A 25,675-nucleotide genomic window follows, 5' to 3' on the forward strand; every position below is an offset into this window, starting at 1 on the left:
GGTGGGGTCCACGAAGATGGATTCCCTGTAGTCGATTGTGCAGTCCAGCACGAAGTTGCAGGCCCTTTCGAATGCAGTGGCGGCGGCCTTGGCTTTTGTGCTGTGCTGCCTGCGTTTGATGCGATTGACGGGTATGCTCTGGGGGTCCGTCCACTCGGGCCTTGGAGGCACGTCCCTACGCTGCTTCTCTTCTCTCTCCGCTACCTCTCGCGGCCTCCAGCGACCCTTGCTGGCGTCTGCTGACTCCAGAATGGACAAATCGCTGAGACACACACTCCCTCGCAGCTCCTCACCAACTTGGCATTTTGGTGCGCCTGCGCGGCCGGTGTCTCTTGACCGACGTGTACATGTGTGACGTGGGAACGCTTTTATTCACACTTCTGTTTGCGTGTTACATTCGGAGCTGCTAGCCGCTAGCCGTATGACAGATGGTCATATGCGCTCTTGCTCTGCCGCAGTGGCGATTTCCTTCGCAGCGGTGACGATTCCCGTGACTTGGTGCTGCTGCTCTGTTGTCCCAGCGGAACCACCACCTTTCTGGGCTGGCCTGCAGCATTGAGGGTGCGGTGTGTGCAAACCGGGTCTGCAGCTGTTTGGCTGCGCGCCGAGAAGTTTGCCGCGTTCCTGAGTATGCCTCCCACGCTGTCAGCGAGGCCTATCATGACGGGAGGCTCGTTGCTGGCCGTGGACGCGGACTCGCACGCGTTGTCACTATCCTCGTTGACGCAAGCCTTCCTCATTTGACTCAGAGGGTCTGCCATTGAGAGGCCCCCGATTGCAGTTTCAATGCCTCCGCTATTCCCTGTCCTGGCCTTGTTTGGCGACCGGTATGATCCAGTGGATACATCCTGGAGTCGGGTGGACGGTGCTCTATATACCTCGTGCTGGTGGCTGCTCCTCCGGCTACTCTTGGTTGACTCGGTCGACGCCCTGTGCTTGGACTGTTCCCATACCAGTTGCCGCCCACCCGAGCTAGTCGTTTCCTACAAGAAGAGCACACACAATTCTCAGTCGCTCGGGTAGCTGCCGTGAGCTTACAATGCTCTCGGTCGTTACTCTCTTCAGCGCGGGACTGGTTGGCGATGTTTTGGTGGGAAACAGGCTTCCTTTCCCTTGGCTCCATGCCGAGGCATTGTTCCAGAGGGTCACAAGAGGAGAGCTCCCGCTGCTAGTCTTGCTCCTGCTGCTCCCATCAGATCTGTGACGTCGTAATCCATCACCCTGAAGGACAAGGAGACCAAGAGAGTGACTCGCGTGGCCACATGTAAACTTCAACTCACAGCCTTCCACATGCGAGCTTGCATGTCTCTGAGAAAATGTTGCTGAGGCCCAATGACACTCCCTGGCCTCGTTAATCGCAAGTAGCCCAACACCTGCAGAACAATGAACAGTGGTGCGGGGCAGCCACCAAAGCCTTTGGAAGGCGCCTACCTCATTGCACGTGAATCTAAAGTGCTTCATTATGTAGCACCCAATCAGGACTCCAGTTCTACCCAGCCCTGCCTGGATGAATCCAGCCAGCCGAGCAAGAAAACCATTAAACGCCTGTAGGCTCGGAGCATCGAAAGGGCGGGGCAGTCAACATACCTTGCAGTGGACAGCTATGGCCCCGGCAGTTTCCTCTACAATCTCCATAAATCTTTGGACAATCCGCTCAGGAGGACAGCTGAAGAAGCCCACTTTGAACACAGGCAGGAGCAACAACTTTAGACACGTCACAAGAAAAGACGCTCGACACAATCCAGCCAACCTGCCATCCGGGAAGTAGAGGTCGTAGTGATTAATGCCGTGGTCTGTGAAGCGTCGCCTGTCATACAGCCGCTTGTTTAGTCTAACAACAGCAACAACGCCCACCTGCGGCAGTCAGCAGTGAGACAAATGCGAGGTGAGGGACGAGAGGGCTATTGCCGGCTCAGCGTACCCTCTTGAAGTACTCAATGTAGTCCTCGGGCACAAGGCTTCGATACCCATACATCTGCCAACGTACAACTTGACAACATTCTGGAAACAAAAGCGATGGGTAAACCTGGGAACGCCTTGGTGCAGGGCCACTAAAGGCAACCAGTTTGTTAGGGACAATCCAGTTGAGGTCGCCATTCTCCACCTGACACGCAGGATCCCCTCAGGGTGTTAAAAATGTTGGTAGCCAGAAGCAGGGGCACGCACTTGTTCGAAATACTCGTACTCTTCCAGGTTGAAAGTGCTGAAGTCAATCCACCCAATTTTTTTGCCTTTTGCAACTGCCTGAAGGATCCCCATTCACCCACAAAGATGGCTTACGGACGTAACTAGCATAAGCAAAAGCTTGCATACCTGAATGCAGTCGAGAACTGTGAGGTGGTATGTGGATATGCCACATGTGGGGTCTCGAAACGGGAAGTACGGTTCAAAGAGTGCCAGGGGCGAATACGCCGCATCGGGCTCCCACGACTCAAACAGCACGAGATACGCTCCAAGCTGCACACAAACTGGTTGCTTGAGCCGCCCGGTTGCAAAATGAGGTGGGCACCGGAACGAACCAAAACTGCGGCATTGGACTTGGTCTTGGTTTCAATGCTGGTGCAGAAGCATACACACCTCCCGTGTGCCCCAGCATCCTGAGAGCACAAGCAAGCTGTAAGTCATTCCAGATGGGCGTGGTTTGCGTCGAGGTGACCTGAAGCAAGCCGTGAAGCTTCCAGCAGAACCTGTAGGTGCATGCCATGTTGAGGGGCCCAAAGTCCTGGAAGAACGGCTCATAAATCTGCAGGGTAGGCAACAGCGGGGAGTGAGCTCGCTGCTCACTCGCTGGACAAGTTGAGAGGCCACACCAGTTCATTGTCGACGCTGAAACACAGTGCGGGGCGAGGGAGCCACGAGCCTTTGAGGTCGTCGGGCCTCTGCAGCGCCGCGAAGTAGACCTTTCCTTTGATGACCTCACATACCCCACTCCTGTCGTGCTGCTGTTCCTTGTAGACCATGGTAGGCACCGCTCCTAGAGTGGCAATGGCACGCCGTGGCCCTGGATCATGCCGGCATCACCATTTCCAGACAGCTGGGGTGGCGTGTGCCCCATAGGATCTCAAAACCACGAGAATGTATGAACCCTCCTGGCTAGGGCACCACCAGCGGCCACGTGGCGCATGGCCTTTATATCACACTCGGGGATACACATCTCATTTGTTAAGAGGCCGGTAGATTTTGGTCATCTCGCTCACCACGAACTTGAGCCTGGGCTGGAACTCATGAGGGGGAAACGCCACCGCCTTGTCCAGCAGGCTCAGCCCCTCCTGGGAGTTGATGTCGTCTTGCAGCAGCAGGGCAGCCAGCTCGTAGCAGCTGTAGGGAACAAAGTTGCTGCGCACGCACAGCGTGGGGGCGGGTGAGCAGGCGGGAAACGAACAAGCCCCCTGCTTACCCGGGAACGTTTTCAGAGTTCTTCACTACGTGGCGGAAGCAGTCCTGCGCTTTGTGCTTGTCCCCCAGGGCCTTGTGGCAGTGGCCCAGCAAGAACCTTTAACAAGAGCAAGGTAACCACAGGTAACAGAGGCTGTTTCGTTCCAAGCATTACATACCTGCACAGCAGCTTGCTTGTATTGTTCCACCGGATTTCGAACGTGCCATGGCCGCCAGCCTTGGACGTCCCCTCCCCACTCTGCTACTAGACAGCAAACGCAATCAGGCATACGTGAGTTCCCTTCCAGCCACCAACTGGTACCTGTGGCTTCTTCTGAACGTCTTCAATGGCGTCCATGTGCCGCTCAAGCGATGGTTTGTCCATGTGTTGGAACCCATTGTACACGGCTGCCAGCTCCAGTGCTGGGAAGAGGGGAGCCTAGGCGCCAACCAAAACCAGCAACACTCTTATCAGGATTGCAAGCCCTCCCTGGGGACGTACCTGGCTGCTGGCCACAAACTCGTTAGCCATCCGGAGGCCGTACTGCTCGAGCGGCCCCGTCTGCTTCTTGCCCGCCACAAGCTGCGGGAGCTCACGGAGGACGCTGCTTGCGGCCTCGTGCTGCTTGTCGCCGGCCTCCCACAGGCAGGCCGCCTGCAGGCAGGCGTAGAATGGCTTAAACCACACGGTGTCCTGCCAGAGACTTGATAGTCGATACGTTCAGTTCATGAGCGTGTTACCTTGAACAGTTTGCCAAATTGCTCCGCGGCCTTGTCGAATTCCCCTTGCAGAAGGTAGCACCAACCCAGCTCGTCTATCATAAAGTTCCTCAGCCTCTGGTTGCAGCCACGGTTGCTTATGTCGTAGGGATCCGTCTTGGAGTTTCGGACGAGGGTGTCGAGTGACTTGGAAAGCATTCCCTCATATCGCTCGTAGCGGGACAGCATTATCCTGAAGATGGACCCGTTCTTCCACTGGGCCTGCACCTTGTCCAGCAGCTGCTTGGCCTCCTTTCCATGCTGGTCTCCATATGGCAAGAGGCCCATGATAACCGTGTGGTCTGCCAACACAAGCTCACGAGTGTAAAGCCATGGTCCATCTGCTTTTACGCTTACATTGCAGTAGCATGACGAAGGAGATCGGCGCTCTGGGATGGTTTGTGGCGGCAGCCTTTTGCAACAACCTGAGGCCTTTGTTCCTGTCACCCGGCAGGCCCATCACCTCCGTGGCCTTTTGAAACGAAGCGGGAATGAGCGAGACAACGAGGTTGAAGGCCCCAATCCCGAACTCGAGTCCTATCCGCAGGGATGACAGCTCGTAGTCCTCTTGGATCCCTTTCCTCGTGTCCAGGACCATCCGCTGGTCATCCCTTAGAGCGTCCAGCTGCTTTATGTCCAGCCGGGTGTTGTCGATCCTGTCGCCAGAGCTGCTGCTGGCCGAGCCCCCCATGTCCAGGTCTGCCAGCCTCTCCGCCAGGCTGCGGCTCTTGGACAGGTTGCTGCTCTTTCCTTTCTATATATCAACAACGTACTAGATAGAGAGCTTGCTTTCACACAGCCTATGTAGATATAGGTGTTGTAACCCCCTTACCGAGGAGCCTCGATCGTCGTTGTCGTCGTCTTCGCTGCCCGAATCACTGTCCTCGTCGGACCCGTGCATGCTCTCGGGCACCTTGAAGCTGCCCCCCATCTTTATCCACTCTTTGGTCAGCTTGCGGAGCTTCTTCTCGCAATGCTGGTAGATGCTGGCTGTCTTCTTGAGGTTGTAGCCAAGCTTGACCATGCTTGTCCAGCTCTCCCCAGCCCCAACAATCTGCGAGTGAGCCAAGCACGCATTGTTCCCAGCCATCCCCAATCCAGTTCAGACCTGCAGCAGCGACGTAAGAAGGTAGCACTCGCCCTGGATCTGGATCGCCCACAGCCGTGCTCGTCTCGCCCGGTGGAGGTGGACCATCTCCGCGAGCGCACCCTCGGCTTTGGTCTCTTGTTCTTCAGCTGCTGCCTTGGCAGCCCCAACCGCGATGCCTTTCTTGGCCATCTTTCCCAGCGCCCACGACTTGAGCGACGACACCGCCTCGTTCACCTTCTTGATGTTGCTGTGGGTGCTGAACCTGGCAATTGAATAAACATTGTATCGCTCAGCCCGTCCCTCTTTCCATGCTGGGCACCTTACTTTTGAGCTTGCTGGCTGGCCAGCGCTTCCGTTTCCGAGAGGAGGGTGATTGCGCGCTCCACATCGTCTTGGTCCGATGACATGAGGGCGACGTAGGCCGCCACCCAGGCATGGTGCAGGCTGAAGCGGGGGTGGTGCAGCCTCAGTTCATCGAAAAAGTCCTCGGCCTCGTTCAACTTGTCCGAGTAGAGCAGCTCCATGCCCTTCATTATCTGCCCAAGAGAATCAAGTTTTTCTACATGCATTTTCCATGGCTTGCCTGCTGTTCTTCGGCATCAAACTCGGCACCGCGCTCCTCGAGCGACATTATAAAGTCGTTCTTCTTGGGCTTGAGCAGATCCATTGGCTCGTCGGTTGCCCTCACAAGAACCCTAAAATATTTGTCCGGTATATTCGGGCGACACGTGGCTGGCGCTCTCTAGAGCTCTCTCTCCAGCTCCTACAAAATATTCACCTAGGGCTACTGGGCAGCTCCGATTGTGATCGCACAAGGGAAAAGGATGAATCCGGATCGTTTCACGCACAAGACGCGCGAGGCCCTGGCGGCCGGGCAGGAGATGGCGCAGTCCATGGGGCATGCGCAGTTCACGCCCTTGCACCTGGCGCTGGTGCTGCTCACCGATCCCGAGGGGCTGCTCAAGCAGGCGGTGGGCGACGAATCCGCGGCGTCCCTGGAGAGGGTGCTCCGCCGCTACCTCAGCAAGATCCCCTGCCAGAACCCGCCCCCGGAGGAGGTGCCCGTCAACAGCGCATTGAGCAAGATTGTGCGCAAGGCACATTCGGCGCAGAAGAGCAAAGGCGACACGTACCTGGCGGTGGATCGGCTCATTCTGGCGCTGCTGGAAGACTCGCAGCTGTCTGACTGCCTGACGGAGGCGGGCATCTCGCCGTCCAAGGTGAAGTCGGAGCTGGAAAAGCTGAGGGGGTCCGGCAAGAAGGTGGAGAGCGCGGGCGGGGACAGCAACTTCGATGCGCTCAAAAAGTATGGCAAGGACCTGGTTGAGGAGGCTGGCAAGCTGGACCCCGTCATTGGGAGGGACGAGGAGATCAGGAGGGTGGTACGCATCCTGTCCCGGAGGACCAAGAACAACCCCGTGCTCATTGGGGAGCCCGGGGTGGGCAAGACTGCCGTGGTGGAAGGCCTGGCGCAGAGGATCGTGCGGGGCGACATCCCCAGGTGCGTGTGGATGTATATGTTTGTCTCTGTTTTGACTGACTTGGATGGATGGCAGCAACCTGTCGGACGTGCGCGTCATTGCGCTGGACATGGGTGCGCTCATTGCCGGTGCCAAATACCGGGGTGAGTTTGAGGAGCGGCTCAAAGCCGTGCTCAAGGAGGTGGAAGACGCGCAGGGCAAAGTCATCCTCTTTATCGATGAGGTGCATCTTGTCCTCGGAGCCGGTGCGTGCAATGGACACTTGTTTGTCGCACATGTTGCTCATACACCATGCAGGTCGTACCGAAGGCTCCATGGACGCTGCCAACCTCTTCAAGCCCATGCTGGCCAGGGGAACTCTCCGCTGCATTGGTGCCACTACGCTCGCTGAGTACCGCAAGTACGTGGAGAAGGACGCAGCTTTCGAGCGGCGATTCCAGCAGGTCTTGGTCAAGGAGCCGTCGGTGCCCGAGACAATCAGTATTTTGCGTGGCCTCAAGGAGAGGTACGAAGGGCATCACGGAGTTAGGATCATGGACCGGGCACTCGTTGTTGCGGCGCAGCTCTCTAGTCGCTATATCGCGGGTACGTAACACACCGGAATGCCCAGCGTTGCTAACACAATGTTTGGCTCAGGACGGCACTTGCCCGACAAGGCGATTGATCTCGTGGATGAGGCTTGTGCTAATGTCCGCGTGCAGCTGGACAGCCAGCCGGAAGAGATTGACAAACTGGAGAGGCAACGCATTCAGCTCGAAATTGAGATGCACGCGCTTGAAAAGGAAAAGGATAAAGCCAGCAAAGATCGGCTTGTGGAGGTATGTAGGCTCTGGGTCCTGGTGATTCTTACTGATGGTGTTGCATCAGGTCCATCAGGAGCTGGACAATCTTAAGGAGAAGTTGCAGCCTCTGAAGATGAGATACCAGAAGGAGAAGGAGCGCGTCGACCAGCTGCGTAGGCTGAAGAAAAAGCGTGAGGAGTTGCAAATCAGTTTGCAAGAAGCGGAGAGAAGAATGGATTTGGCCCGTGCAGCCGATATACGTTACGGGGGCTTACAAGAGATAGATGCTGCTATTGCGAGGATCGAGAAGGAAGCTGAGGAGAATAACATGCTGACCGAAGCAGTAGGCCCCGAACAAATCGCGGAGGTACGCCGGATTCTCTTGTTTGTCATGTCCTCAATACGTTACCGCAGGTAGTCAGCCGATGGACAGGAGTGCCTGTGAAGAGGTTGGGTCAAGACGACAAGGAAAGGCTGGTTGGGCTTGGTAAGCGACTCCATGAAAGGGTGGTTGGGCAAGATGAAGCGGTTGAGGCCGTCGCGGAGGCTGTGCTCAGATCTCGTGCGGGGCTGGGTAGGCCACGGCAGCCCACCGGATCTTTCATGTTTCTTGGACCAACTGGCGTTGGAAAGACTGAGCTGGCGAAGGCGTTGGCCGAGCAGTTGTTTGACGACGAGAACCAGCTCATCCGCCTAGACATGTCGGAGTACATGGAGCAGCATGCCGTCGCAAGGCTGATCGGTGCACCGCCGGGGTATGTTGTGTGCTTTCTACTTAGTTGTGCCAAACTAAACGAAACGAATGCTTTCCAGGTATGTCGGCTACGAAGAAGGTGGCCAGCTAACTGAAGCTGTGAGGCGGCGTCCATACAGTGTGATTCTGTTTGATGAAGTCGAGAAAGCGCATAGTTCAATTTTCAACACGCTATTGCAACTTCTAGATGACGGTCGCCTTACCGATGGCCAGGGTCGTACGGTAAACTTTGCAGAGTGCGTAATCATCATGACATCCAACCTGGGAGCCGAGCATCTGTTGTCTGGAATGATTGGGCAGACGACCATGAAGGCGGCGAAGGAAAAAGTGATGATGGAGGTGAGTGGTCTATTACCAGTTCAAGCCTCTTTGACCAACTGTTGTTGCTCCAGGTGAGAAGGCACTTCAGGCCGGAGCTGCTTAATCGGCTGGACGACATCGTCATATTTCATCCATTGTCTCACGACCAGCTTCGCAAGGTTGCCCGGATACAGATGAAGGAGGTGGCAATGCGCCTGGCTCAAAGAGGAGTGGCCCTTGGTGTGTCGGACGCAGCTCTCGATCACGTCCTATCGGAGGCCTACGATCCGGTATGAACTCTTTCATTCTCTCTTGTTTATCCTTCGAGTATCGTTGTTTCAGGTTTACGGCGCCCGTCCTATTCGCAGATGGCTCGAGAAGAAGGTGGTGACGCAGCTTTCACGAATGCTCATCAATGGAGAAATCGACGAGAATTCCACAGTCTACATTGACATAAGGCCCGGAGGAACGGAGTTAGTGTGCCGGGTAGACAAGAATGGAAGAGGCACGGACAAGGACGTGTTGATAAGTGTTCCGTCGTCAACGGCGTCTAGCACAGACGCCCGTGTCAAGAAGATGAGAATAGAGGAGACGTTGGATGACGATGACGAAGACATGGAGGAATGAGAGGCACACACACTACGACATGGACGAAGACACTCTTTTCTGGTTGTTTCTTTTTTGTCCAGGGTGTCCTACCTATCTCATTGAGAAGAAATCAATTGCGTTGTCCCACAAACTAGATGGAAACCGGTTCTCTAACAGAAAAACAAGGGAATCCCGGTTGCACTCTTGACACCTAGGCCTTTGTACCTTCTTTGCCTTGATGCCATTCTTGCTTGCTACTACTGACCGCCGACCCGATGTTACCTCTGAGAACTCGTCGAGGCTTCGGTCTTCAGTACTAGCAGTAGCCCCTGGTAGCTGCTGCTCTTTGTGTTGCATTTCCTCGTCGCATTCCTCAGTAATGACATCCATGCGTCTCACCACCTGCTGCTGGACGGCAGCTGCATTTAGCATGGCTTCCGCACTCTGAATGCCTGCCTTGCTGCTCTCAGTTTGTCCTCTAGAGGATCTCAACACGGAAAGCACCAGCTCCATGCTCAGTTCTTGCTGGATGACATCCCTGTTGCGCTCACTCCCGTAGCATGCGGCCAGAAGCGTGCCGACTAGAATCGGTGTGAGCTCGGCATCACTAAAGAACGCAAATGGCAAATCACATATCTGTAAAGAACGAAGCACGTCAAAAACAGGCTCGGAAGCCGAAGTAAGACAACAGACCTTGTGCAGAATCGTCGGGCTTTTACCCCACCTAAGTACTGCTTGGTTCCCAGTGTGCAAGAGAGCAAAATAGCCAAGAAGTAGAAGCGTTTCGAGTAGCAGTGATGCCACCTGCAAAGAACGTTGTAATTTAGGTAATTTAAGAGGCAAGTTGTAAAACCTGATCCGTCGTAGTTCTCCACTTGCCAGTGCAGTACGATAACAAGAAGCTAACCAGATGGAAAAATTCCATCTTCAAATCTGGCATTGCCAACATGTTCTGCACTAGAGAGAGGTCTAGGCATGCGGTGTTGTTAAGAACCCTGAGAACACTGGTAGCAACCTCTTCAAAGTTCAACGGCAAGGCCTAGAGCCAGACAAAGTCAGTCAAACAAAAAGCAGTGGAAAGGAAATTTGCTTGCCTGGTCAGTGGAAGCAGCTCTTGGATTAGACTGCAACAGAACGGCGGTAAGCAGTGAGGGAAGGCCGACCATTCCAGTCTCGGCAATGGCCACGAGAAGAAAGCCGACAGATTTACTCGCGTACGATTGTCTCCTCAGTTCGTCCCTGTTGCTCGTTCCTGCATCCAATTTGGAAGTGCAGTCAGCCTCGACTAGCGGGTCCTCGGCAGGTTCGCTGCAGCTATAAGCGCAGTCTGGTGGATGGCGGTTGCTCTCGAGCTCGTCAAACGGCAACTCCTGTACTTCGGCCGGCCTCTTCATTCCCATCAACTTTTGAAAGTAGAAGAATTGAGCTGCCATACTGGACGGAGACTGTGCCGCCGTCAGCGTCTTTCCTCGCGTCAGTGTGTCGAGTAGCTTGAGGCCGAGAAGTACGGGTGGTGGGAAGGGCGCCCCTTCAACCTGTGGCCTGTCAAAGAGTGCAAACAAGTTGCGGAGGCGATGAATGATGTCACAGGCTACAATGAGCTCCACCAGGTCGTCCTGCATTTGCAGCTGCCGCTCATCCGAAGAGCTATGTCCCATGACGTGGGTGACGCACTTGAGCAGGTCTTCCAGGACCTCCCCAACCGCATTGAACTTGTCGTCCACAACCAGCTTGTCACCCGTGCTGCTGCTGGCCGAGCAGCCCACACTGCTGTAATTCTCGAGCGCAGTGGATAGAATGGGTACCAGAGGCGGCAGCAAGTTTCGCGCCAAGAAATAGCTTCGGTTTGCAGGAAGCGTGAGCAAGACCACCAATAGTTTGAGAAGGGCGACTGTAGTCTGTGAGGCCTCCGGTTTTGAGGTATGAGAGGCAGGAAGTGCCGTAGCAATGAAGTCAACAAGGCCCGTGTGGCGGGCAACGTGCAGTTCAGCCTCTTTCCCATCGAGGTGCTATGGACAGAAAATTAGAGTAAGTGGGGTTATATGAAGAGTTACGTGAAGAATTGGTATACCTTGATGATTTCCGCAACAATCTGGACAGTTGCCGAAGCCCCAGCTTTCCTTGTTTGCTGGAGCCTTTGCAACTCCTGTACCCAGCGTCCTAGCTTAGACCTGCTGGAGCTCTCCACCCCGGGAGCGGGCGTCTCAACAAAGTCAAATCTCCTGGTGGTCAGCCTCTGTCGTATTTTCTTTATCCGCTTCTTGAGGTGATGGCCATCGGAACTAGCCGTGGTAGTCGATGCTGCATTCGCATTTGGAGAGAACTTGACCGGTCCAACAAGCCGCATCTCACAAACCTCAGGAGGAGCGTCGTTGGCTAGAGGGGCTGGAGCGCGGCCGGCCTGTCCACCCTCTCTGCTAGAAGGCCGCCTCGACAGTGGTGAACCCTGCTCCCGCGTGTCCATAACAGCCCTCTCCCGGATCTGCTCCAGGTATATTTTCCGACGGAGAGCACTCTCGCGCAGACGCTCGGCCAACTTTTGCCTCAGCAGCTCCACCTCCTCTTCCTGCGCTTTGGCCCTTACTTCCTTCTTCCGGACTTGTTCCACGGCGCGTGCCTCCCGGGCAGCACTAGCAGCCTTGCGCTCCTCCTCCCTCCTAGCCTGGGCTTCTTCCTTTTTCCGCTGCGTGTCTGCAATACGCTGCAGCCTTTCAGCCTCGAGAAGCTTCCTGCGCTCCATTGCAGCCTCTTCTCTGGCAACATCTTCCTTCTGCTTGATTCTGAGGCTCTGGAGCCGCTCCGCCCGCCTTACCTCTGAGTCTTGAAGCTTTTGCTGGAGGGACAACTTTTTGTTTTCCTCGTTGAGTGACGTGATGAACCGCACCTCACTCACTTTGCTGCTCTCGTCACTGGCCCTCCTTGCGATCTGTGCGAGGTGCGCCTCATGCCGCGACTCTCCCCGCTGTTGGCGTGCATGCATTCCTTCTCTCAACTTCGTGCTTCGGACAGCTTGCCATTCACTGACACGATTGAGCTTCTCGGTTGTGCGCTGGAGACGAAGAGCTCGTTCATTTTCAAGTTCTCTTCTGATTCTTGTGGCCCGTGCTTGCTTCTCGTCAACTTCTTTCTTCATCTCCATGGGGGACTTCTTCTTGCGTTCCGGTGACATGAGCTTGTCATGCAGAACGCGACCACGCTCGGTACTTTTCCTTCCACCACCTCCAGGAGAAGCAGATGCCTTGGGTACGTTTCCCAGAGGGGAGGATAGGATATCCTCCCAGTTTCTCTTCTCCTTCCATGCTTCCAAAGCCGCCGGGTTCGAACTGACTTTTCCATCGCAGCGCAAAGGCCTTGGACTTGCATCATGGTCGCCGGCCTGAGAAGGCTTAACGTCCTCCTTGCATGGAGGATAGTCCAGCTTCTTCACGTCGATTGCCGCCGCCGCCACTTTGTCGACGTCCTTGTGCAGCTCCTGCCCCTTGCCATGCGGCGCTAGTGCCTGTTTCTCCTCCCGCTCCTCTGTAGCAGCAGCATTATCGTTCACCACGGGCATGGTGTCTTGCCCAAAGGACAGAAACCGAACGGCACTCCTGCGACTTGTGTGATGCGGGCTCTCGTGCTGTTTGCTGCTTGTTCCATTGTGCACTTTCTTGAAAGCCTCAAGCGACAGGGAAAGGATGTCGGCACGACGAGGAGAGGATGCCATTCTACGCACCTGAGGCAATGCAACCGTGCGTCTGAGCAACCGACAGACAACAAGAGGCTCAATCAAGCGCGTACCTCCCAAGCGATAGCATGCGGTCGTTGCTCCACCTTTGTGGCATCACTGCTGTCCATGGCTTGTCCAGAACCGGCTTTCTTCTTCTTGAGCGTTTCGAAGTTTCCAACTCTAGCCTTGAGCTCGCTGAAGTCCAGGCCAGCTTCGTTGAAAACCAGGAGAGCCTCGTGGATCTGCTCCATGTCACATTCCAGCTCGCACAGGAAGTAGAGCTCGTCGATGGCGCGATTCAAGTTCTCAAACAGATAGCACCACAGGCGGTGCCGAAACCTTTCCTTCTTCTCTCCGCCCGACTCGGCAGGGGCGGGGGCCGCGGGGGCTCCTCGGGCACAAATCCTGAATGTTTCCATGGCGACGCTGTTGTCCATGTCCACAGGAGCTTCACCAACATTGTGCGCATTGGGTGACGAAACACGCTGATCCTCCTCCGCAACTGATGTAGCAACAGCTTCTTCCTCCTCCTCCGCTGCCCTGGTAGTGGATTCATCCTTGTCGCCGCCAGCAGGGAGTGACGGTGCCTCCTCCTCCACCGCCGCCGCCGCCTCCTCCTCCTCCTCCTCCTCCTCGAAGTCCCCCCATTTGAATTTGGGAGCCGGGGGCAGCAGCACAGTGGGCATGATCACCGGGAGCTCGCCGTCTACGCACTTGGTGGTGTCGCCCAGCAGCCGGGGCGGCAAATCCACCATTTCCTTCATCGCACCCACAACCCTAGCTAAGCTAGCCCTATCCCGGGACCGCCACGTTGCCCTAGGGTGGAGCTATGGTGGAGGGCGAGGAGGAGGATGTAGATCCGGAGGCGACGACGCTCTTGGTGGTGCGCGAGGTGTCCGTGTACAAGATCCCGCCGCGGACCACCAGCGCCGGCTACAAGTGCGGCGAGTGGCTCCAATCGGACAAGATCTGGTCGGGCAGGCTGCGCCTCGTGTCCACTGGGGGCAAATGCGAGGTGCGCCTCGAGGATTCCAACACCGGGGAGCTCTTCGCCGCATGCCCCGTGGAGGCCGGTAAGAGAGACGCGACGGTGGAGAGCGTGCTGGACTCGTCGCGCTACTTTGTGCTGAAAGTGGACGACGGCAGGGGCAGGCACGCGTTTCTGGGCCTGGGCTTCAGCGAGAGGAGCGACGCCTTTGACTTCAATGTTGCTCTCTCCGACTTCGACAAGCATGCTGCAAGGCGAGGAGGAGGAGAGCAGCATTCCCAGCATTCCCCCTCCGATACCAGCCTCGACCTCCGTCTCAAGGTGCCTCCCTCGTACCTCACCCATGCACAACTGACGCATCCTCTTGTTTCAGGAGGGAGAAACGATCAAGATCAATGTCAAGACGCGCACAGCTCAAAGCGGCGGCATCAAGAATGCAACGTCCTCCTCCATGGCCAGCACGGGGCGGATGGCGGCGCCTCTGGCACCCCCACCGGGGGGCGGGCGCATTCGCTCGCCTCTTCCACCACCACCATCTCCTGCAAACGACACAAAAATAAAGCTCCATCAATCTCCTGCATTGCCCCCGGATCCGCTTGCAGATCTGTCCCAGCTCCAAGTAAGTGTCTTTGCCTTGAAACTTTAAACTGGTGGTAACTAAGGAAACGAGCTCGCGCTCCAGGCCGGATTGCCTTCCTTGGCTAGCAATAACAACAAGAGCAGCAGCGGCGGCACCAGCAGCAAGGGCGCGGGTTGGGCAGCATTCTGAGTGAGCACTTCAGTCCACGACGGTGGCCTTGAGAATCTTGACGTCGTGAACAGGCCTGTAAGCACGAGCATGAGAAAACGCAAGACTTGACAAGCTCAAGGCAAACCTGTCGCTCTTGTCAGTGTGCACGTTTCCCAGTCGCTTGATAACATCCATCCCTTTGCATACTCTCCCGAATATGGTGTGCTTGCCTGCGTGAGCGAGAGGAGAGAGAGCAGGTCAGGCCGGGAATCTGAATAGATACCAACCGTCGAGCCACGGCGTGGGGGCGAGCGTTATGAAGAACTGGCTCCCGTTGGTGTTTGGGCCGGAGTTGGCCATGGATAAAACACCCGCTCCAGTGTGCTTGAGCTCCCGGGTTAGCTCGTCCTCGAACTGCCGGCTGCATACAAAACCAAGGAATGGGAATGCTTGATTGACAACAGAGAAGGCGAAACACACCCGTAAATTGACTCTCCTCCTCTGCCGGTGCCACTGGGGTCGCCTCCTTGGATCATGAAATCCTGGCGGCGGCTCGGATGAACTGAGGTGAGAGAGCAGCGATAAGAGTTACCTTGATGACGCGGTGGAACTTGACCTGGTCGTAGTATCCCTGCCTGGCCAGCTCGCTGAAATTTCGACACGTCTTGGGAGCGTGTTTGTGGTAGAGCTCCAGGGTGAAAGAGCCCATGGAGGTGTCAAGGGTGACTAGCGGAGCAACGCTCTCTTCCATTGCGGATGTAACAAGAGCCCTAAAACAAGCAAAACCTAGCTTTATCTCGTGCCAAACCCAAAGCTCGAGTTGTAGTGCTTCCTGCTGCTGCTGCTGCTGCTGGTGCAGGGCAGCAGCTTGCGTGCCTTGGCTCGCTCCCTCTCCTCTCTCTGCAACCTTTCAGCTCGCAGCTCCTCCAAGCTCTTCTTCCTCTTCTTGTCACCAGCAGCAGCAGCAGCAGCAGCACCACCACCACCACCACCACCTTGCAAGGCACGGAGTTAATTTCTTTCATGTACACACTGCCGCACAATACCAACCTGTCGCAGCAGCGTGATCGTGTTCCTCCGGCCTCGACTGCATGTACCAAGGCTGCGCCGTGGAGCGGGCGCCGCCCAGCCTGTACCTCTCCTCCGCCTCACCAAGCTCCTCTTGCTTCTTCTTGGCCTGCCGGATCTCTCGCCTCCGCTCCCTCTCCAATTCCTTGTCCCTCTTGTGCTCCCTCTCCTTGTGTTCCTTGTGCCTGGTCCTGGGCACCAGCGCCACACCCTTGTCGTCGTCGAAGAGATCCAGGAGCTGGTCGTGGGTGGTGAGCGGCGCCGCGGGGGCGGGCGCGGGTACGGGCGCGGAGGCGGCGGCTGCGGCTGTCTCGTCGTCAGGGGCAGAGGGTTGGGTGCGGCCGGTGCGCGCGCTGGTGCGAAGCTTGTCCAGCCGCGACTCGGCATCGCGATCCCGCTGCTGCTGCTGCTCCTCTTGCTGCTGCCGCTCCGCCTCCTGCTCGTCCCTTCGCACTCGCTCCCTGTTGTCCCAGTTGTAGACGTTCCAGCGCTTCTGGGGCAGGATATTGAGGCCGCCATGCCCGCCCATCTACCTTGTATGACCTAGGTACCGCAAGTTTGCGCAGTGCAGCAAAGGGGGACAATGGAGCAGCACCGATGCTCCTGCAGCTGCGGGGCGTCATGTTGCACAGGCGGGGGTCGGCAGCCGAGGAGCCTGTCCGCCAGGGGCACCAAGGCACTCCTCCCCTTCTCGCCCTACATCCAAGCAATGAACGAGGCCAAGAGCTTCGCCTGGTCTCCTACCAATCCCCATGGCTACTTCCTGGTCTGTATGTAGGCATCTCGCTCGCTGGCCGGCACCTCGCCTTACTCCGCTCCACTCACTGCTTGCAGATGGCAACGGCAGAAAGTGTTCTCTCCTTCGACTTAATCCACGACAAGATCAGGTTGGCGCACTTCTTTTCAATCCAGTCTTACACTTGTATTCCTCGTTTTATTCCCACCCAGGAGCTGCAGGGAGATCCCACCCACAGCTGGGCTGTACAGCAACTTTAGAGGTGGACAAGCACTGAGAAATGCGCTCGCCAAGATGATGCAAAGGACGTTCATGGGTGTTGAGGTGGTGGCCTGTGTCGTCGTCCAACAATCTCTAACACGCTCTCCTCCGTTGCTTGCAGATCGACCCCTCGCACATTTGCATCTCAAGTGGTGTCACAGCGTAAGCTTGTCAAAGAGCCTGGCTAACACCCTCACACACCGCTGTGCCTTTTAACAGTGTGCTCGATCTTTTCTTCTTTGCAACCTGCGACCCAGGAGATGGCTGTTTGATTCCTGCCCCTTATTTCCCAGCGTTTGACAATGACATGAACATTCGAGTAACTTTACAAGCGCTGTCTGGGACCGTTTTCATGCTTGCGTTGCGATGCAGAACGAGGTAGCGCCGCTGCCGGTGCAACCTAAAGACACACATACGTACATTCCTACCGTTGCTGAGATGGATGCAGCTGTTGACGAGGCTGCAAAGAGAAACGTCCGCGCCAGAGTTTTGCTCATCACCAATCCTGGCAACCCGCTGGGGACACTGTATCCCGAAGCTACACTCAAGGTACACTTGCTGTTCTGCCATGACATTTCAAGTGTGACACCGGTGGCAGGAGCTTTTGCTATGGGCCGTTCGAAGGGAAATGCATGTCCTTTCGGATGAAATCTACGCCAATTCCAAGTTTGGGTATGTGTTTCGTTTACTTTGGCTCACCTTGTTGTTTGCTCTTCTAAAGCACATCAGAGGACGAGTTTGTGAGCTTGGAGAAGGTGGCGCAAAACGCCGTGGAGGAAAAGCTTCTGTCACCCGAGATGGTTGCCGAGTTTGTCCATACAGCATATGGCATGAGCAAAGATTTCGGGATGAACGGGTTCCGGGTGGGGTGCCTTCACACGAAAAACGGAGACCTCTTGAATGTGAGTAACCTTACTATATAAAAGATAATCCCCGTCTGTAACGAGCGTCTCGCTTCTCTTTTGCAGCTATGGCAAAACATGGGAATGTTTGCAGCCGTGTCCAACGACACACAGCATGCTCTGGCAGTCATGCTCCAAGACGATACCTTTGTTGACTTTTACGTGGAGGAGAACAAGAGGTAAGTTCTTCCTTGTAGTTGCCAAAGCTCAAGCAACTTGTCTGCAGGCGTTTGAAGAATTCCTACAATCTTCTCACAAGTGCGTTCACTTCTGTCAAGCTAAACTACATGCCTGCATGCGCAGCAATGTTTTGTTGGCTGGACCTACGAAGTCTGTTAACCGAGGTAAGGCTTCACAGCAGCTTCTTTTTTGTTCCTGACTTGGTCACTTGAGCCAGTGCACGTTTGAAGCCGAGCGAGCATTATGGAAGGAGATTCTCGAGGACTGTAAGGTGCTCTTGACTCCAGGTAAGCCTAATATGCACAGTTTTCCCTCTCAAATATTTTCACAAAAACAACAGGAGAAGCATGCCACTATGCTGAGCCAGGATTCTTCCGCGTCTGCTATGCGTCCATGCCACCGGAGCACCTCCAGGTTGCTTGCACTCGCTTGACATCGTTTGTAGAGAAGAAAAGGCGCAAAAGAAAGTTGTCGAGCGCGTGAGTCACATAGTTTTAAGTTTGATCTTACATCACGTCTCTCTAAGGAACTAGAATTTGCCGACCATGAGAAGGAAGTCTTTCGGAAAATTTTCTAGTCGTGCTTCACTCATCGACCTCTCCTTCAACACCCAATTTGAGATGTAGGTGTTTCTCACGCTTTTGAAACTCCGTAATCCCCTTACCGCTGCCCGTAACGCCCACTTTCCCCCTGGGATCGTCGGGAGACTTGAATATACTCTCCTTCTTGCGCCCTGTAAAGAAGCCGACCTGCAAGTAGCTTCAGTCCACTTCCTAGCAATGCAAAGCTCACCTTTTTTGATTTGCCTTTGGCTGTCTGGAACTGCTGCCAAGCATTCTGCCGCTTGTTCTGGGCGACTTCCATCTGCTCCAGCCGAAGCTTGGATTTGAAGGCATGAATCTTCTTCTTCTTGACTTGTCGCTGGAAGAGGCACACGCTGGTGTGTTAGTACGGGGAAACAGACGAGGAACCAGAGGCGTACAATTTCCTCAGGGTCGTCAGGTTTTATCTTCAACTTCTGCGGCAGATCTCTAGGAACAACTCCAACGTCGGCTGCCAATGCAATCTTTCGCTTTATGGCTTGCCTGGTTGCCTCGGCTTCCCTTTCCGCCTCCACAAGCTTGTCGTCGTCAAGGTTTACTTGCCTAATGTTGGCGGCATCTACCTGAGCATGCACGCATGAAAGAACGTGAGTGAAGTGTAACCCGTAACGCTAAGTTCACTTGCCTCCTCTTCATTGTTCCACCCGTCGTACATCACCAGGTATCCATTTGGTGTGACGGCGCGAATTGTGCCGTTGTACCTGACAGGAAGTGTCCATGAGGTTCAAAAACAGAAACAAAGGCCATCGATACCATTCACCGTCTTCGCTCCATACCGCCTGCACCTTGGTTCCAATGGCCATAGTTTCATGTGCCTCTTCCTCCTCGTCCTCCTCGTCCTCCTCGTGTTGCTGCTCTCCTTGCTCCTCCTGCCCATAAGAGTGAGTGCACGAAAGGAGAAAAGGAAGAAGGGAAAACAAAACATGTTGCTGAAGATGCTGCTGCTGATCCTGGTCCTCTGCATCATCAAGGTCCACGTCCACTTGTTTTGCCAATTGGATCACCTGGCAACACACAAGACGGTAACTACGACAGTAATTGGCAGGCGAGGGAAATCGCAGTCCAGATGAGATAGGAGGTTATAAACCCTGGTACTAAGTTAACGGACCAACAATACCCCTTTTGTTTGGTGCCACAGATAAATTCAGCAATCTCCTTCCCTTCTTCTCCTCCAAAACTGTAGTGCCTGAACAAGATACCGGTGATTCCTTTAGGCCACCAGCAAGGCGGGTTTACCACACCTCACGCACACGCTCACGCAGGCGCACAAAGCTATAGGGCAAACGGCTTACCTCTCTCAGTTGCTTGGCCATTTCCTGGTACTCGACATTGTGTGGCTCCTTGGCCAGCAGGCGATTCACCTGCAGCAGCAGCAAGTGAGAGTGGGCGGCCGGCGGCCGGGCAGGGGAAGCACACACCTGTTCCAGCTGCTTCTCGAAATCATCGTCCATGGCGCGCAACGCAACACAGCCAGTTGGGCAAACCCTAGGTCATCCGCGAGTGGATCAAGTCTTTATACGTATGTATATTCAATTGAGTGACAGCACGAGAGACAACACAAATTCGGTTCAGGGCTCCATCACCTCCATCTGGATGTCGGGGTCCTTGAGCGGCACATACTCCCCCAGGTAAGCGTCCAGGTGATCCGACAACACCATCCGGTCAATGCTCTCGTGGTGGAACGACTTGACGGAGAAGTAAAAGAGGCTCTGCAGCAGCATCCCCAGCAGGTTGACGAGCGTGAGCAGCGCCACCAGCAGCGCCGCCAGCGACAAGCGAGGCCCAGCCGACGGCAGCCTCGAGTTGGCGCTCACCACCCTGGCGTGGAACAGGGCCGCAATGATTCCCGAGGCGACCATGTGGGTGAAGACGAGGCATGAGCCGACCATCCGCTTGCCCTTCACCACCCGGGCGCTTTTCTTGAGCGCCGCGATGCCATAGTGCTCCTCCAGCACCGTGATGACGCTGGCCAGGTGCCAGATGACGTTGAGGTAGACCTGGAGGGCGAAGAAGGCGAGCGCCAGCAGCAGCAGCAGCGGGAGCAAGAGGGCGGGCACGCTGCCCAGCGCCACCAGCAGCAGCCCAACGGAGACGATGAAGGTGACGTGGTACGCAAACATGATGAGGAACACCCACAAGAAGGTTACCATGAGCCGCTTCCACACCCGGGGCACCACGCCTAGTACCTTGGCCACCGTCACGCTCTTGTCCACGTATATGCATGCTACGCTGTACACCACCGCCGCCGTGGACAGCAGCGAGAAGGCGAGCACGAAGACGAGGTAGGCGAGCAGGAGGGTGCCGAGCCTGCCAAGCTCCGAGTAGAGCTCCCTCCGCGTGTGGACGACGGCGGCGCTGTGGCCCTCGCTCCTCTCCACCGCAAGCATCTCCTCGTTGAGCCGTATCCGGTTGAGCAGCGGATCTGTGACGAGCGTGTGCCCCAGCAGCGCAAAAGACAGCGGCAGCACCAGAATCAGCGCAAACCGGGCCATCAATCGGGCATGGCGCACCAGCAGCTTGAACGATTCCTTGAAGAAGCCAAAGAAGCCCAGGAACTGCATCTCCTCCACATCCATGTCCATGCCGCTCTACCGCCCTGCCCTATGACGAACAACGCGCAACCTAGCCTAGGGCTTTGACCCATGGGTGTGCACAAGTTGTGGGAGATATTGGAGCCCGCCAAGGAGCGGGTCCCGCTCGACTTGCTCGTGTAGGCCCTTCTTGCTCCCTCCCTCCCTGATTGTGTTGCTCTACTCACCGCCGCTAAATGCTTGCCCAGGGGACAAGGCGTCTGCATTGATCTGTCATATTGGATCATCCAGCTCAACAAGGTGAATGGCGGCGCTGTCAAGGACAAGCCGCATCTACGGGGCCTGTTTCACAGGATTCGGGCGCTCCTCGCCCTCAACTGCCATCTCATCTTCGTTACTGGTGTGCGCCTCTGCCTCTTGCCCAGGCTACACTTCTTTTAAACCTCACGGTCACGGGCACAGATGGAGCTGTCCCCGCCGCCAAAGCTGGCACCTATGTGCAGCGTCTCGCCAGGGCGCGCCAGCCTCTTCGTCCGCAAAGACAGGTCTGTGCGTCCCTTCATCTCTTGCTGTCGTATGTCACGCAAATGCCCAACCAGGTTGCCGGCCTACCGCTCAAGCGTAACAAGGGCTCAGAGTTTGGTCGCATGGTGGAGGACGCCACGGCGCTAGCCACCGCATTTGGTATCCCATGCCTCGTCAGGTACTTCTTTCGCTCTCGAAAATATGTTGCTCATTCTTCCAAACACCTATCTAGCCTCGAGGAAGCTGAAGCTCAGTGCGCGGCACTCAATGCTATGGGCTTTGCCGTAAGCTGCTCCGTCTTGTTCTTCCCAAAATGTATAAACAAACATGCGCGCTCCCGCAGGACGCTTGTTTCACCGCGGACTCGGACGCGCTCCTCTTTGGTGCCAAAGTCGTGTATAAGGATATAAGTCTCAAGCCAGGTTAGGTGGTGCTCCATTCAAAATGATAGTCTTCACTTTCTATGCAGGTGAAAGCCACGTTGTAGCATATGACATGACAAAGATCCGAAATGCATTTGGATACGGCAGGAACTCTCTGGTATGCCACGCTAATTTCTTTTCTAACTGATCATCGCACAGATTGCTCTCGGAATCCTGCTGGGATGCGACTATTTTCCTGGCGTGCACGGGTTGGGACCGGTACGCAGCCGTTTTCCTAAGAGTGTCTAGAATGCCACTCGTTTCATTTTACAGGAGAAAGCCCAGCAGATAGTCAAAAAGTTTGGCGAAGACAAAATTCTCGAAGAGATGCTCCGTCAAGGTCCCGTAACGTTGGCTAAGAGGACGTTAAAATGCAAAGACAAAGCAAACTCGACGGTAGCTAGCGACGGTAAAAGTTACTAACAAGGCACTGCTTTGTGGCCTTTGACATTGGACGTGTGTAGCAGCTCATGGTTTTTCTGAAGACGACAACATGGCTTGCAAGGCCATATTTGCTTATACCCATCCAAAATGCCACGCCCAAACATCTGAGGCTGTACACAGGCAAGTAAATATGCTGATAAAGAAAGACGAGAGCCGGGTTTCTGTTGCAGCGTGCTGCTGGGTGGACGTCTCCAAATGGATACCATCAGAAGAATATGCATGCAAGAATTCGACTGGTCTTTTGAGAAAACAGGTCAGCCACGATATCCTTCCTTGACAGGACAGTCTAGTATTGCTAACTTTGATGCAGATGATTACATTCTTCCAAAACTGGCTGAGCGAGACGTGCATAGGATGGCATCCATGCAAGCAGCCAGTTCCGGGGTAAACTTGGCGGGACTTCAATTCAAAATCTCAGAAATTGTCAAGAAGCGGCAGCTTCGGGGCGTGGATCACTACGAAGTGAAATGGGTTGGAAATCCTGACATTCCTAGTAGCGCTGTTCGTGCCGAACTCGTACAGAGGTATTGCCACCGTTTTGTTTGTTCATCAGAATCTAACACTGCGCTGCATCCCAGAGCCTACCCCTCCAAGGTCGCAGAGTTCATGGCCAAGTTGGCCCTCAAAGGCGGCAAGAGCACAAGGCGTCCAAATGATTTGGTGACCAGCGACCTGTGTGGAAGGCTGAATAAGATGACGGTGGAAGACGGGAAGACAAGCATGAACAAGATGGCGGTAAAAGACGACTGGAAGACAATGGTGGAAGTGAAAGACGACGGGGAGACGCCTTCCATCATCGACGCCTTCCACCACATCAAGCAGAATGACGCTAGTAGGCTGGAGGTGATTGATCTCACGTCCCCGGTGGGCAAGGGCATTCATCTCGTTGAAGCCTCAGATAACGATGACGACGACGACTTAAAGCACCAAGCACGAGTGAGGCAGTTGAAGAGCTTCATTGCTAGCATAAAGTGATGGTCCAATTGAGGTCGCGGTGAGAAAGACAATCTTACAAGCCGGCACAAGTCTGCGAGTGGTTTCATTCCAGGAAGAACCCCACTATGCGGCTATACCCGAAGGACAGGATGACATCCGACCTTTTCACCTCCGGGCCCTTCGTTGCTACTGGAGGGACTTCATCTTGTCCACGCAACACGCGGGCAACGAACGCGTCATAAGTCAAATGCGCTGGGAAGAAGCCGTCTCTGATGAGTTGCGAGAAAATGCGTTGGGCAACTCCCAGGTCCCGTTGCTCCAGTATTCCGTCAATGACAATATTCCAGGTTGCGGGTGTGTAGCTGCAATGCTGCTTCATCTCGCGGAGAAGCAAGTGTGCTTCATCCAGGAGCTCGTTCTTGCACAAGCAGTGAAGGAGCGTGTTGTACGTAATGGCGTCGGGCAGGACGCCTTGGCCCTTCATCTTGTCAATAATCTGCCGGGCTGCTTGCAGGCGATTGTCACGGCAGAGGGCGTGAATGAGGATGGTGTAAGTGGCCACTGAAGGGGAGACGCCGTTGTTTAACATCTCGGCCCACAAGTGCGCCACCCCAGCTTCCTGCTTGGCCCCGGACAAGCCGTGGAGCACGATGTTGTAGAGGGCGAGATCCGGCCTCAGCCCCTGGCCTGTTGCTGCTTGGTACACTTCTTCGACCTTGCTCAGGTCTCCGGCCTTGAAGTAGGCGTGTACGAGGAGAGAGTAGCTCACAAGGGTGGGCTTGTCGATCTCGCTAAACAGCCTTGCAGCTTCACTCAGGTTGTTGAGCTTGAGCAGGCCATAGAGGAAGCTGTTGTACGTGACCGCATCCGCCTGACCAAGCCTCTTCACCATCGCCCTCCACACCCGGGCGGCTTCCAGCACTTTGTCCGCCTTGCACAGAAAGTGGATGACAATGCTGTAGGTGCGCTTGTCTGGACGATCCCCGTTGCTCCCAAACATGTGCTCCAGGCAGGTGTAGAGCAGAGCCAGAGTGTCCTCCTCCACCGAGCATGACTCTTGCATGGCCTCGGAGAAGAGCGCCTGGCCAAGCTTTCCAAACTCCCGGCGCTGCCGCTCCATGATTGCATGCTTGCATATCCCACTCACGAGCGTATTCTTGTTGTTGATGGAGGGTGTGCACCCTTTGCTGGGCATGCTTCTCAAGAGCGCGAACGCGTCTTCCAGCTTGCCGGCCTTGCACAGGCTATGGATGAGGCAGTTGTATGTGACGGTGTTGGGGCTGCAGCCGGCTGCCTGCATTTGCTGGAGTAGCACCATGGCGGCATCACGCCTGCCCGCCTTGCAAAGCCCGTCAATGACACTGGTGTAGGTGACCACGTTCGGGGGAACCCGCTGCGCTTGCATGGCCCGCATCAGCTCCAGCGCCCGGTCGCAATCGCTTGAGCACAACGCGTGGATAACAGTGGACAAGGTGACAGCATCCGCGCAAGCTGAAGGCCTGCTCTTGCCCAGTACGTCCCATGCCTCGTCCGTTCTCCCGGCTTTGCACAGGCCGCACACCAGAGAGTTGAAGGCGAGGTGGCTGACACGGAAGCCTCTGCTCCTCATCTCCTGGTATATCTCCACACACGTATCCAGCCTCCCTGATCTGCAGCAGCCCAGAGCCACAAGGTTGTAGGTGACGCGGTCGGCCTGGGCGCGTATGGTCAGGAAAGTCCCAAGAGCGGCCTCCACCTCCCCTGCCTCGACAAAGCCTCGGATGAGCGCGTTGTGGAGCCTCGCGCTCGTGTTGTCGTCATGCATGAGGCCCATGCAGTCGAGGCTGGCCAGGAACGTGGTGGCCGATTCAACCTCACCAGCAAGGCCCAATCCACCAAGAATGGCCTTGCAAATGCGATGTGTGGGAAACAGCCGCGTCGTGTCAACCATAGCTCGGTAAACGGACAGCGCGGTGTCGCATTGACCTGCGTCCATGACAACTCGGATGAGAGCCTCGTAAGTCCTCGCCACTGGGGTGCACGAGAAGTCATCGCTCATCCTCTTCAAGGTGGCCACTGCACCTTTCACATCGCCGGCTCGGCCATAGCACTTGATCACGGTGGAGAAGATGCCGGCGGGTATGTGAAGATGAGCACGCTTGTCCATCTCCTCCATAAGATCCCACATTTGCTCGAACTGCCAAGCCTTGGCCAGGCCCACAATCACCCGGGCGTAGCTGCTGTAGCTCACCTCTGCCTGTGCAGTTGCAGCCCATCTGAGAAACAGGAAGGCGGCGCCGGCGTCGTCCTTGATCTTCTTGACAATGTGAGCAACGAGTCCCTTGGAAAGGCTCAAGTTGAGGCTACCTAGTGCAGCCCGCTTGTCTTCCACACTCAAGCCGCCATTACACAGAATGTTTGTGATCTCGCCGATCTCAGCAATGCCTGTGCCAGAGCTAAACGAAGCCCAACATCTACCTTCTGCTCCTCTCAAGCCCGCAACCCTGTGCTTTCCCAGACGGCCAAGGAGCAT

At 55.5% G+C, this 25,675-nt stretch overlaps 11 protein-coding genes across 20 annotated transcripts; 4 read left to right on the forward strand and 7 right to left on the reverse strand.

Annotated features, from left to right (window-relative positions):
* Positions 1 to 352: 352 nt before the first annotated feature.
* On the reverse strand, positions 353 to 3,094 carry LOC9641543 (dual specificity protein phosphatase CDC14C). Its single transcript, XM_002986757.2, has 13 exons — positions 2,811 to 3,094; positions 2,657 to 2,743; positions 2,520 to 2,597; positions 2,314 to 2,457; positions 2,167 to 2,244; positions 2,027 to 2,104; positions 1,922 to 1,975; positions 1,751 to 1,854; positions 1,588 to 1,666; positions 1,432 to 1,503; positions 1,281 to 1,373; positions 1,039 to 1,221; positions 353 to 983 (listed from the first exon to the last, which is right to left on the reverse strand). Exons 1-13 carry the CDS (start codon positions 2,958 to 2,960, stop codon positions 414 to 416), a joined length of 1,770 nt encoding a protein of 589 aa, XP_002986803.2. The 5' UTR covers positions 2,961 to 3,094; the 3' UTR covers positions 353 to 413.
* On the reverse strand, positions 3,095 to 5,224 carry LOC112341100 (tetratricopeptide repeat protein 39C-like). Its single transcript, XM_024660607.1, has 8 exons — positions 4,967 to 5,224; positions 4,492 to 4,888; positions 4,117 to 4,436; positions 3,878 to 4,069; positions 3,698 to 3,814; positions 3,555 to 3,634; positions 3,398 to 3,493; positions 3,095 to 3,336 (listed from the first exon to the last, which is right to left on the reverse strand). The coding sequence occupies exons 1-8, from the start codon at positions 5,222 to 5,224 to the stop codon at positions 3,156 to 3,158; spliced, it is 1,641 nt and encodes a 546-aa protein (XP_024516375.1). The 3' UTR covers positions 3,095 to 3,155.
* Positions 5,225 to 5,929: 705 nt separating this feature from the next.
* LOC9641544 (chaperone protein ClpB1) lies at positions 5,930 to 9,280 on the forward strand. Its single transcript, XM_002986707.2, has 9 exons — positions 5,930 to 6,725; positions 6,781 to 6,950; positions 7,003 to 7,290; positions 7,342 to 7,523; positions 7,573 to 7,854; positions 7,902 to 8,242; positions 8,301 to 8,580; positions 8,634 to 8,831; positions 8,884 to 9,280. Exons 1-9 carry the CDS (start codon positions 6,049 to 6,051, stop codon positions 9,166 to 9,168), a joined length of 2,703 nt encoding a protein of 900 aa, XP_002986753.1. The 5' UTR covers positions 5,930 to 6,048; the 3' UTR covers positions 9,169 to 9,280.
* LOC9662600 lies at positions 9,215 to 13,624 on the reverse strand. Its single transcript, XM_024660644.1, has 6 exons — positions 12,910 to 13,624; positions 11,201 to 12,844; positions 10,224 to 11,138; positions 9,983 to 10,168; positions 9,823 to 9,933; positions 9,215 to 9,765 (listed from the first exon to the last, which is right to left on the reverse strand). The coding sequence occupies exons 1-6, from the start codon at positions 13,600 to 13,602 to the stop codon at positions 9,241 to 9,243; spliced, it is 4,074 nt and encodes a 1,357-aa protein (XP_024516412.1). The 5' UTR covers positions 13,603 to 13,624; the 3' UTR covers positions 9,215 to 9,240.
* A 12-nt stretch (positions 13,625 to 13,636) lies between these two features.
* On the forward strand, positions 13,637 to 14,762 carry LOC9641545 (uncharacterized protein At1g03900). The gene is made up of 3 exons (XM_002986708.2): positions 13,637 to 14,147; positions 14,200 to 14,445; positions 14,509 to 14,762. Exons 1-3 carry the CDS (start codon positions 13,668 to 13,670, stop codon positions 14,593 to 14,595), a joined length of 813 nt encoding a protein of 270 aa, XP_002986754.2. The 5' UTR covers positions 13,637 to 13,667; the 3' UTR covers positions 14,596 to 14,762.
* On the reverse strand, positions 14,441 to 16,174 carry LOC9662601 (peptidyl-prolyl cis-trans isomerase CYP18-2). 3 transcript variants are annotated; one of them, XM_002986759.2, is made up of 6 exons: positions 15,607 to 16,097; positions 15,149 to 15,551; positions 15,037 to 15,098; positions 14,844 to 14,977; positions 14,702 to 14,786; positions 14,441 to 14,650 (listed from the first exon to the last, which is right to left on the reverse strand). In XM_002986759.2, exons 2-6 carry the CDS (start codon positions 15,305 to 15,307, stop codon positions 14,605 to 14,607), a joined length of 486 nt encoding a protein of 161 aa, XP_002986805.1. In that variant the 5' UTR covers positions 15,308 to 15,551; positions 15,607 to 16,097; the 3' UTR covers positions 14,441 to 14,604. The 3 variants fall into 3 exon arrangements, with proteins under 3 accessions (XP_002986805.1, XP_024516448.1, XP_024516447.1); XM_024660680.1 differs by having other exon boundaries at positions 14,441 to 14,786; XM_024660679.1 differs by lacking the exons at positions 14,441 to 14,650; positions 14,702 to 14,786; positions 14,844 to 14,977; positions 15,037 to 15,098 and having other exon boundaries at positions 15,273 to 15,551; positions 15,607 to 16,174.
* An 8-nt stretch (positions 16,175 to 16,182) lies between these two features.
* LOC9641546 (1-aminocyclopropane-1-carboxylate synthase) lies at positions 16,183 to 18,279 on the forward strand. The gene is made up of 12 exons (XM_024660662.1): positions 16,183 to 16,390; positions 16,459 to 16,511; positions 16,573 to 16,684; positions 16,743 to 16,783; positions 16,841 to 16,940; positions 16,994 to 17,170; positions 17,220 to 17,293; positions 17,343 to 17,523; positions 17,590 to 17,702; positions 17,750 to 17,867; positions 17,921 to 17,990; positions 18,044 to 18,279. The coding sequence occupies exons 1-12, from the start codon at positions 16,208 to 16,210 to the stop codon at positions 18,184 to 18,186; spliced, it is 1,365 nt and encodes a 454-aa protein (XP_024516430.1). The 5' UTR covers positions 16,183 to 16,207; the 3' UTR covers positions 18,187 to 18,279.
* LOC9662602 (survival of motor neuron-related-splicing factor 30) lies at positions 18,166 to 19,822 on the reverse strand. Of its 2 annotated transcripts, none has more exons than XM_024660670.1 (8): positions 19,724 to 19,822; positions 19,598 to 19,666; positions 19,229 to 19,309; positions 19,059 to 19,174; positions 18,931 to 19,006; positions 18,686 to 18,868; positions 18,496 to 18,624; positions 18,166 to 18,436 (listed from the first exon to the last, which is right to left on the reverse strand). In XM_024660670.1, the coding sequence occupies exons 1-8, from the start codon at positions 19,754 to 19,756 to the stop codon at positions 18,233 to 18,235; spliced, it is 891 nt and encodes a 296-aa protein (XP_024516438.1). In that variant the 5' UTR covers positions 19,757 to 19,822; the 3' UTR covers positions 18,166 to 18,232. The 2 variants fall into 2 exon arrangements, with proteins under 2 accessions (XP_024516438.1, XP_024516439.1); XM_024660671.1 differs by having other exon boundaries at positions 18,166 to 18,452.
* On the reverse strand, positions 19,816 to 20,940 carry LOC9641547. Its single transcript, XM_002986761.2, has one exon. It carries the CDS (start codon positions 20,885 to 20,887, stop codon positions 19,874 to 19,876), a length of 1,014 nt encoding a protein of 337 aa, XP_002986807.2. The 5' UTR covers positions 20,888 to 20,940; the 3' UTR covers positions 19,816 to 19,873.
* On the forward strand, positions 20,899 to 23,330 carry LOC9641548 (flap endonuclease GEN-like 2). 7 transcript variants are annotated; one of them, XM_024660651.1, is made up of 12 exons: positions 20,899 to 21,015; positions 21,085 to 21,236; positions 21,299 to 21,539; positions 21,594 to 21,645; positions 21,705 to 21,783; positions 21,831 to 21,901; positions 21,943 to 22,002; positions 22,057 to 22,198; positions 22,248 to 22,347; positions 22,398 to 22,480; positions 22,538 to 23,221; positions 23,276 to 23,330. In XM_024660651.1, the coding sequence occupies exons 1-11, from the start codon at positions 20,948 to 20,950 to the stop codon at positions 23,200 to 23,202; spliced, it is 1,713 nt and encodes a 570-aa protein (XP_024516419.1). In that variant the 5' UTR covers positions 20,899 to 20,947; the 3' UTR covers positions 23,203 to 23,221; positions 23,276 to 23,330. The 7 variants fall into 7 exon arrangements, with proteins under 7 accessions (XP_024516419.1, XP_024516424.1, XP_024516423.1 ...); XM_024660656.1 differs by lacking the exon at positions 23,276 to 23,330 and having other exon boundaries at positions 22,538 to 22,751; positions 22,806 to 23,272; XM_024660655.1 differs by lacking the exon at positions 23,276 to 23,330 and having other exon boundaries at positions 21,299 to 21,381; positions 21,436 to 21,539; positions 22,538 to 23,272.
* On the reverse strand, positions 23,267 to 25,675 carry LOC9662603 (pentatricopeptide repeat-containing protein At1g62670, mitochondrial). Its single transcript, XM_024660608.1, has one exon. It carries the CDS (start codon positions 25,673 to 25,675, stop codon positions 23,267 to 23,269), a length of 2,409 nt encoding a protein of 802 aa, XP_024516376.1.

Source organism: Selaginella moellendorffii, unplaced genomic scaffold, assembly GCF_000143415.4.
Source record: "Selaginella moellendorffii unplaced genomic scaffold, v1.0 SELMOscaffold_76, whole genome shotgun sequence".
Classification (NCBI taxonomy): domain Eukaryota; kingdom Viridiplantae; phylum Streptophyta; class Lycopodiopsida; order Selaginellales; family Selaginellaceae; genus Selaginella; species Selaginella moellendorffii.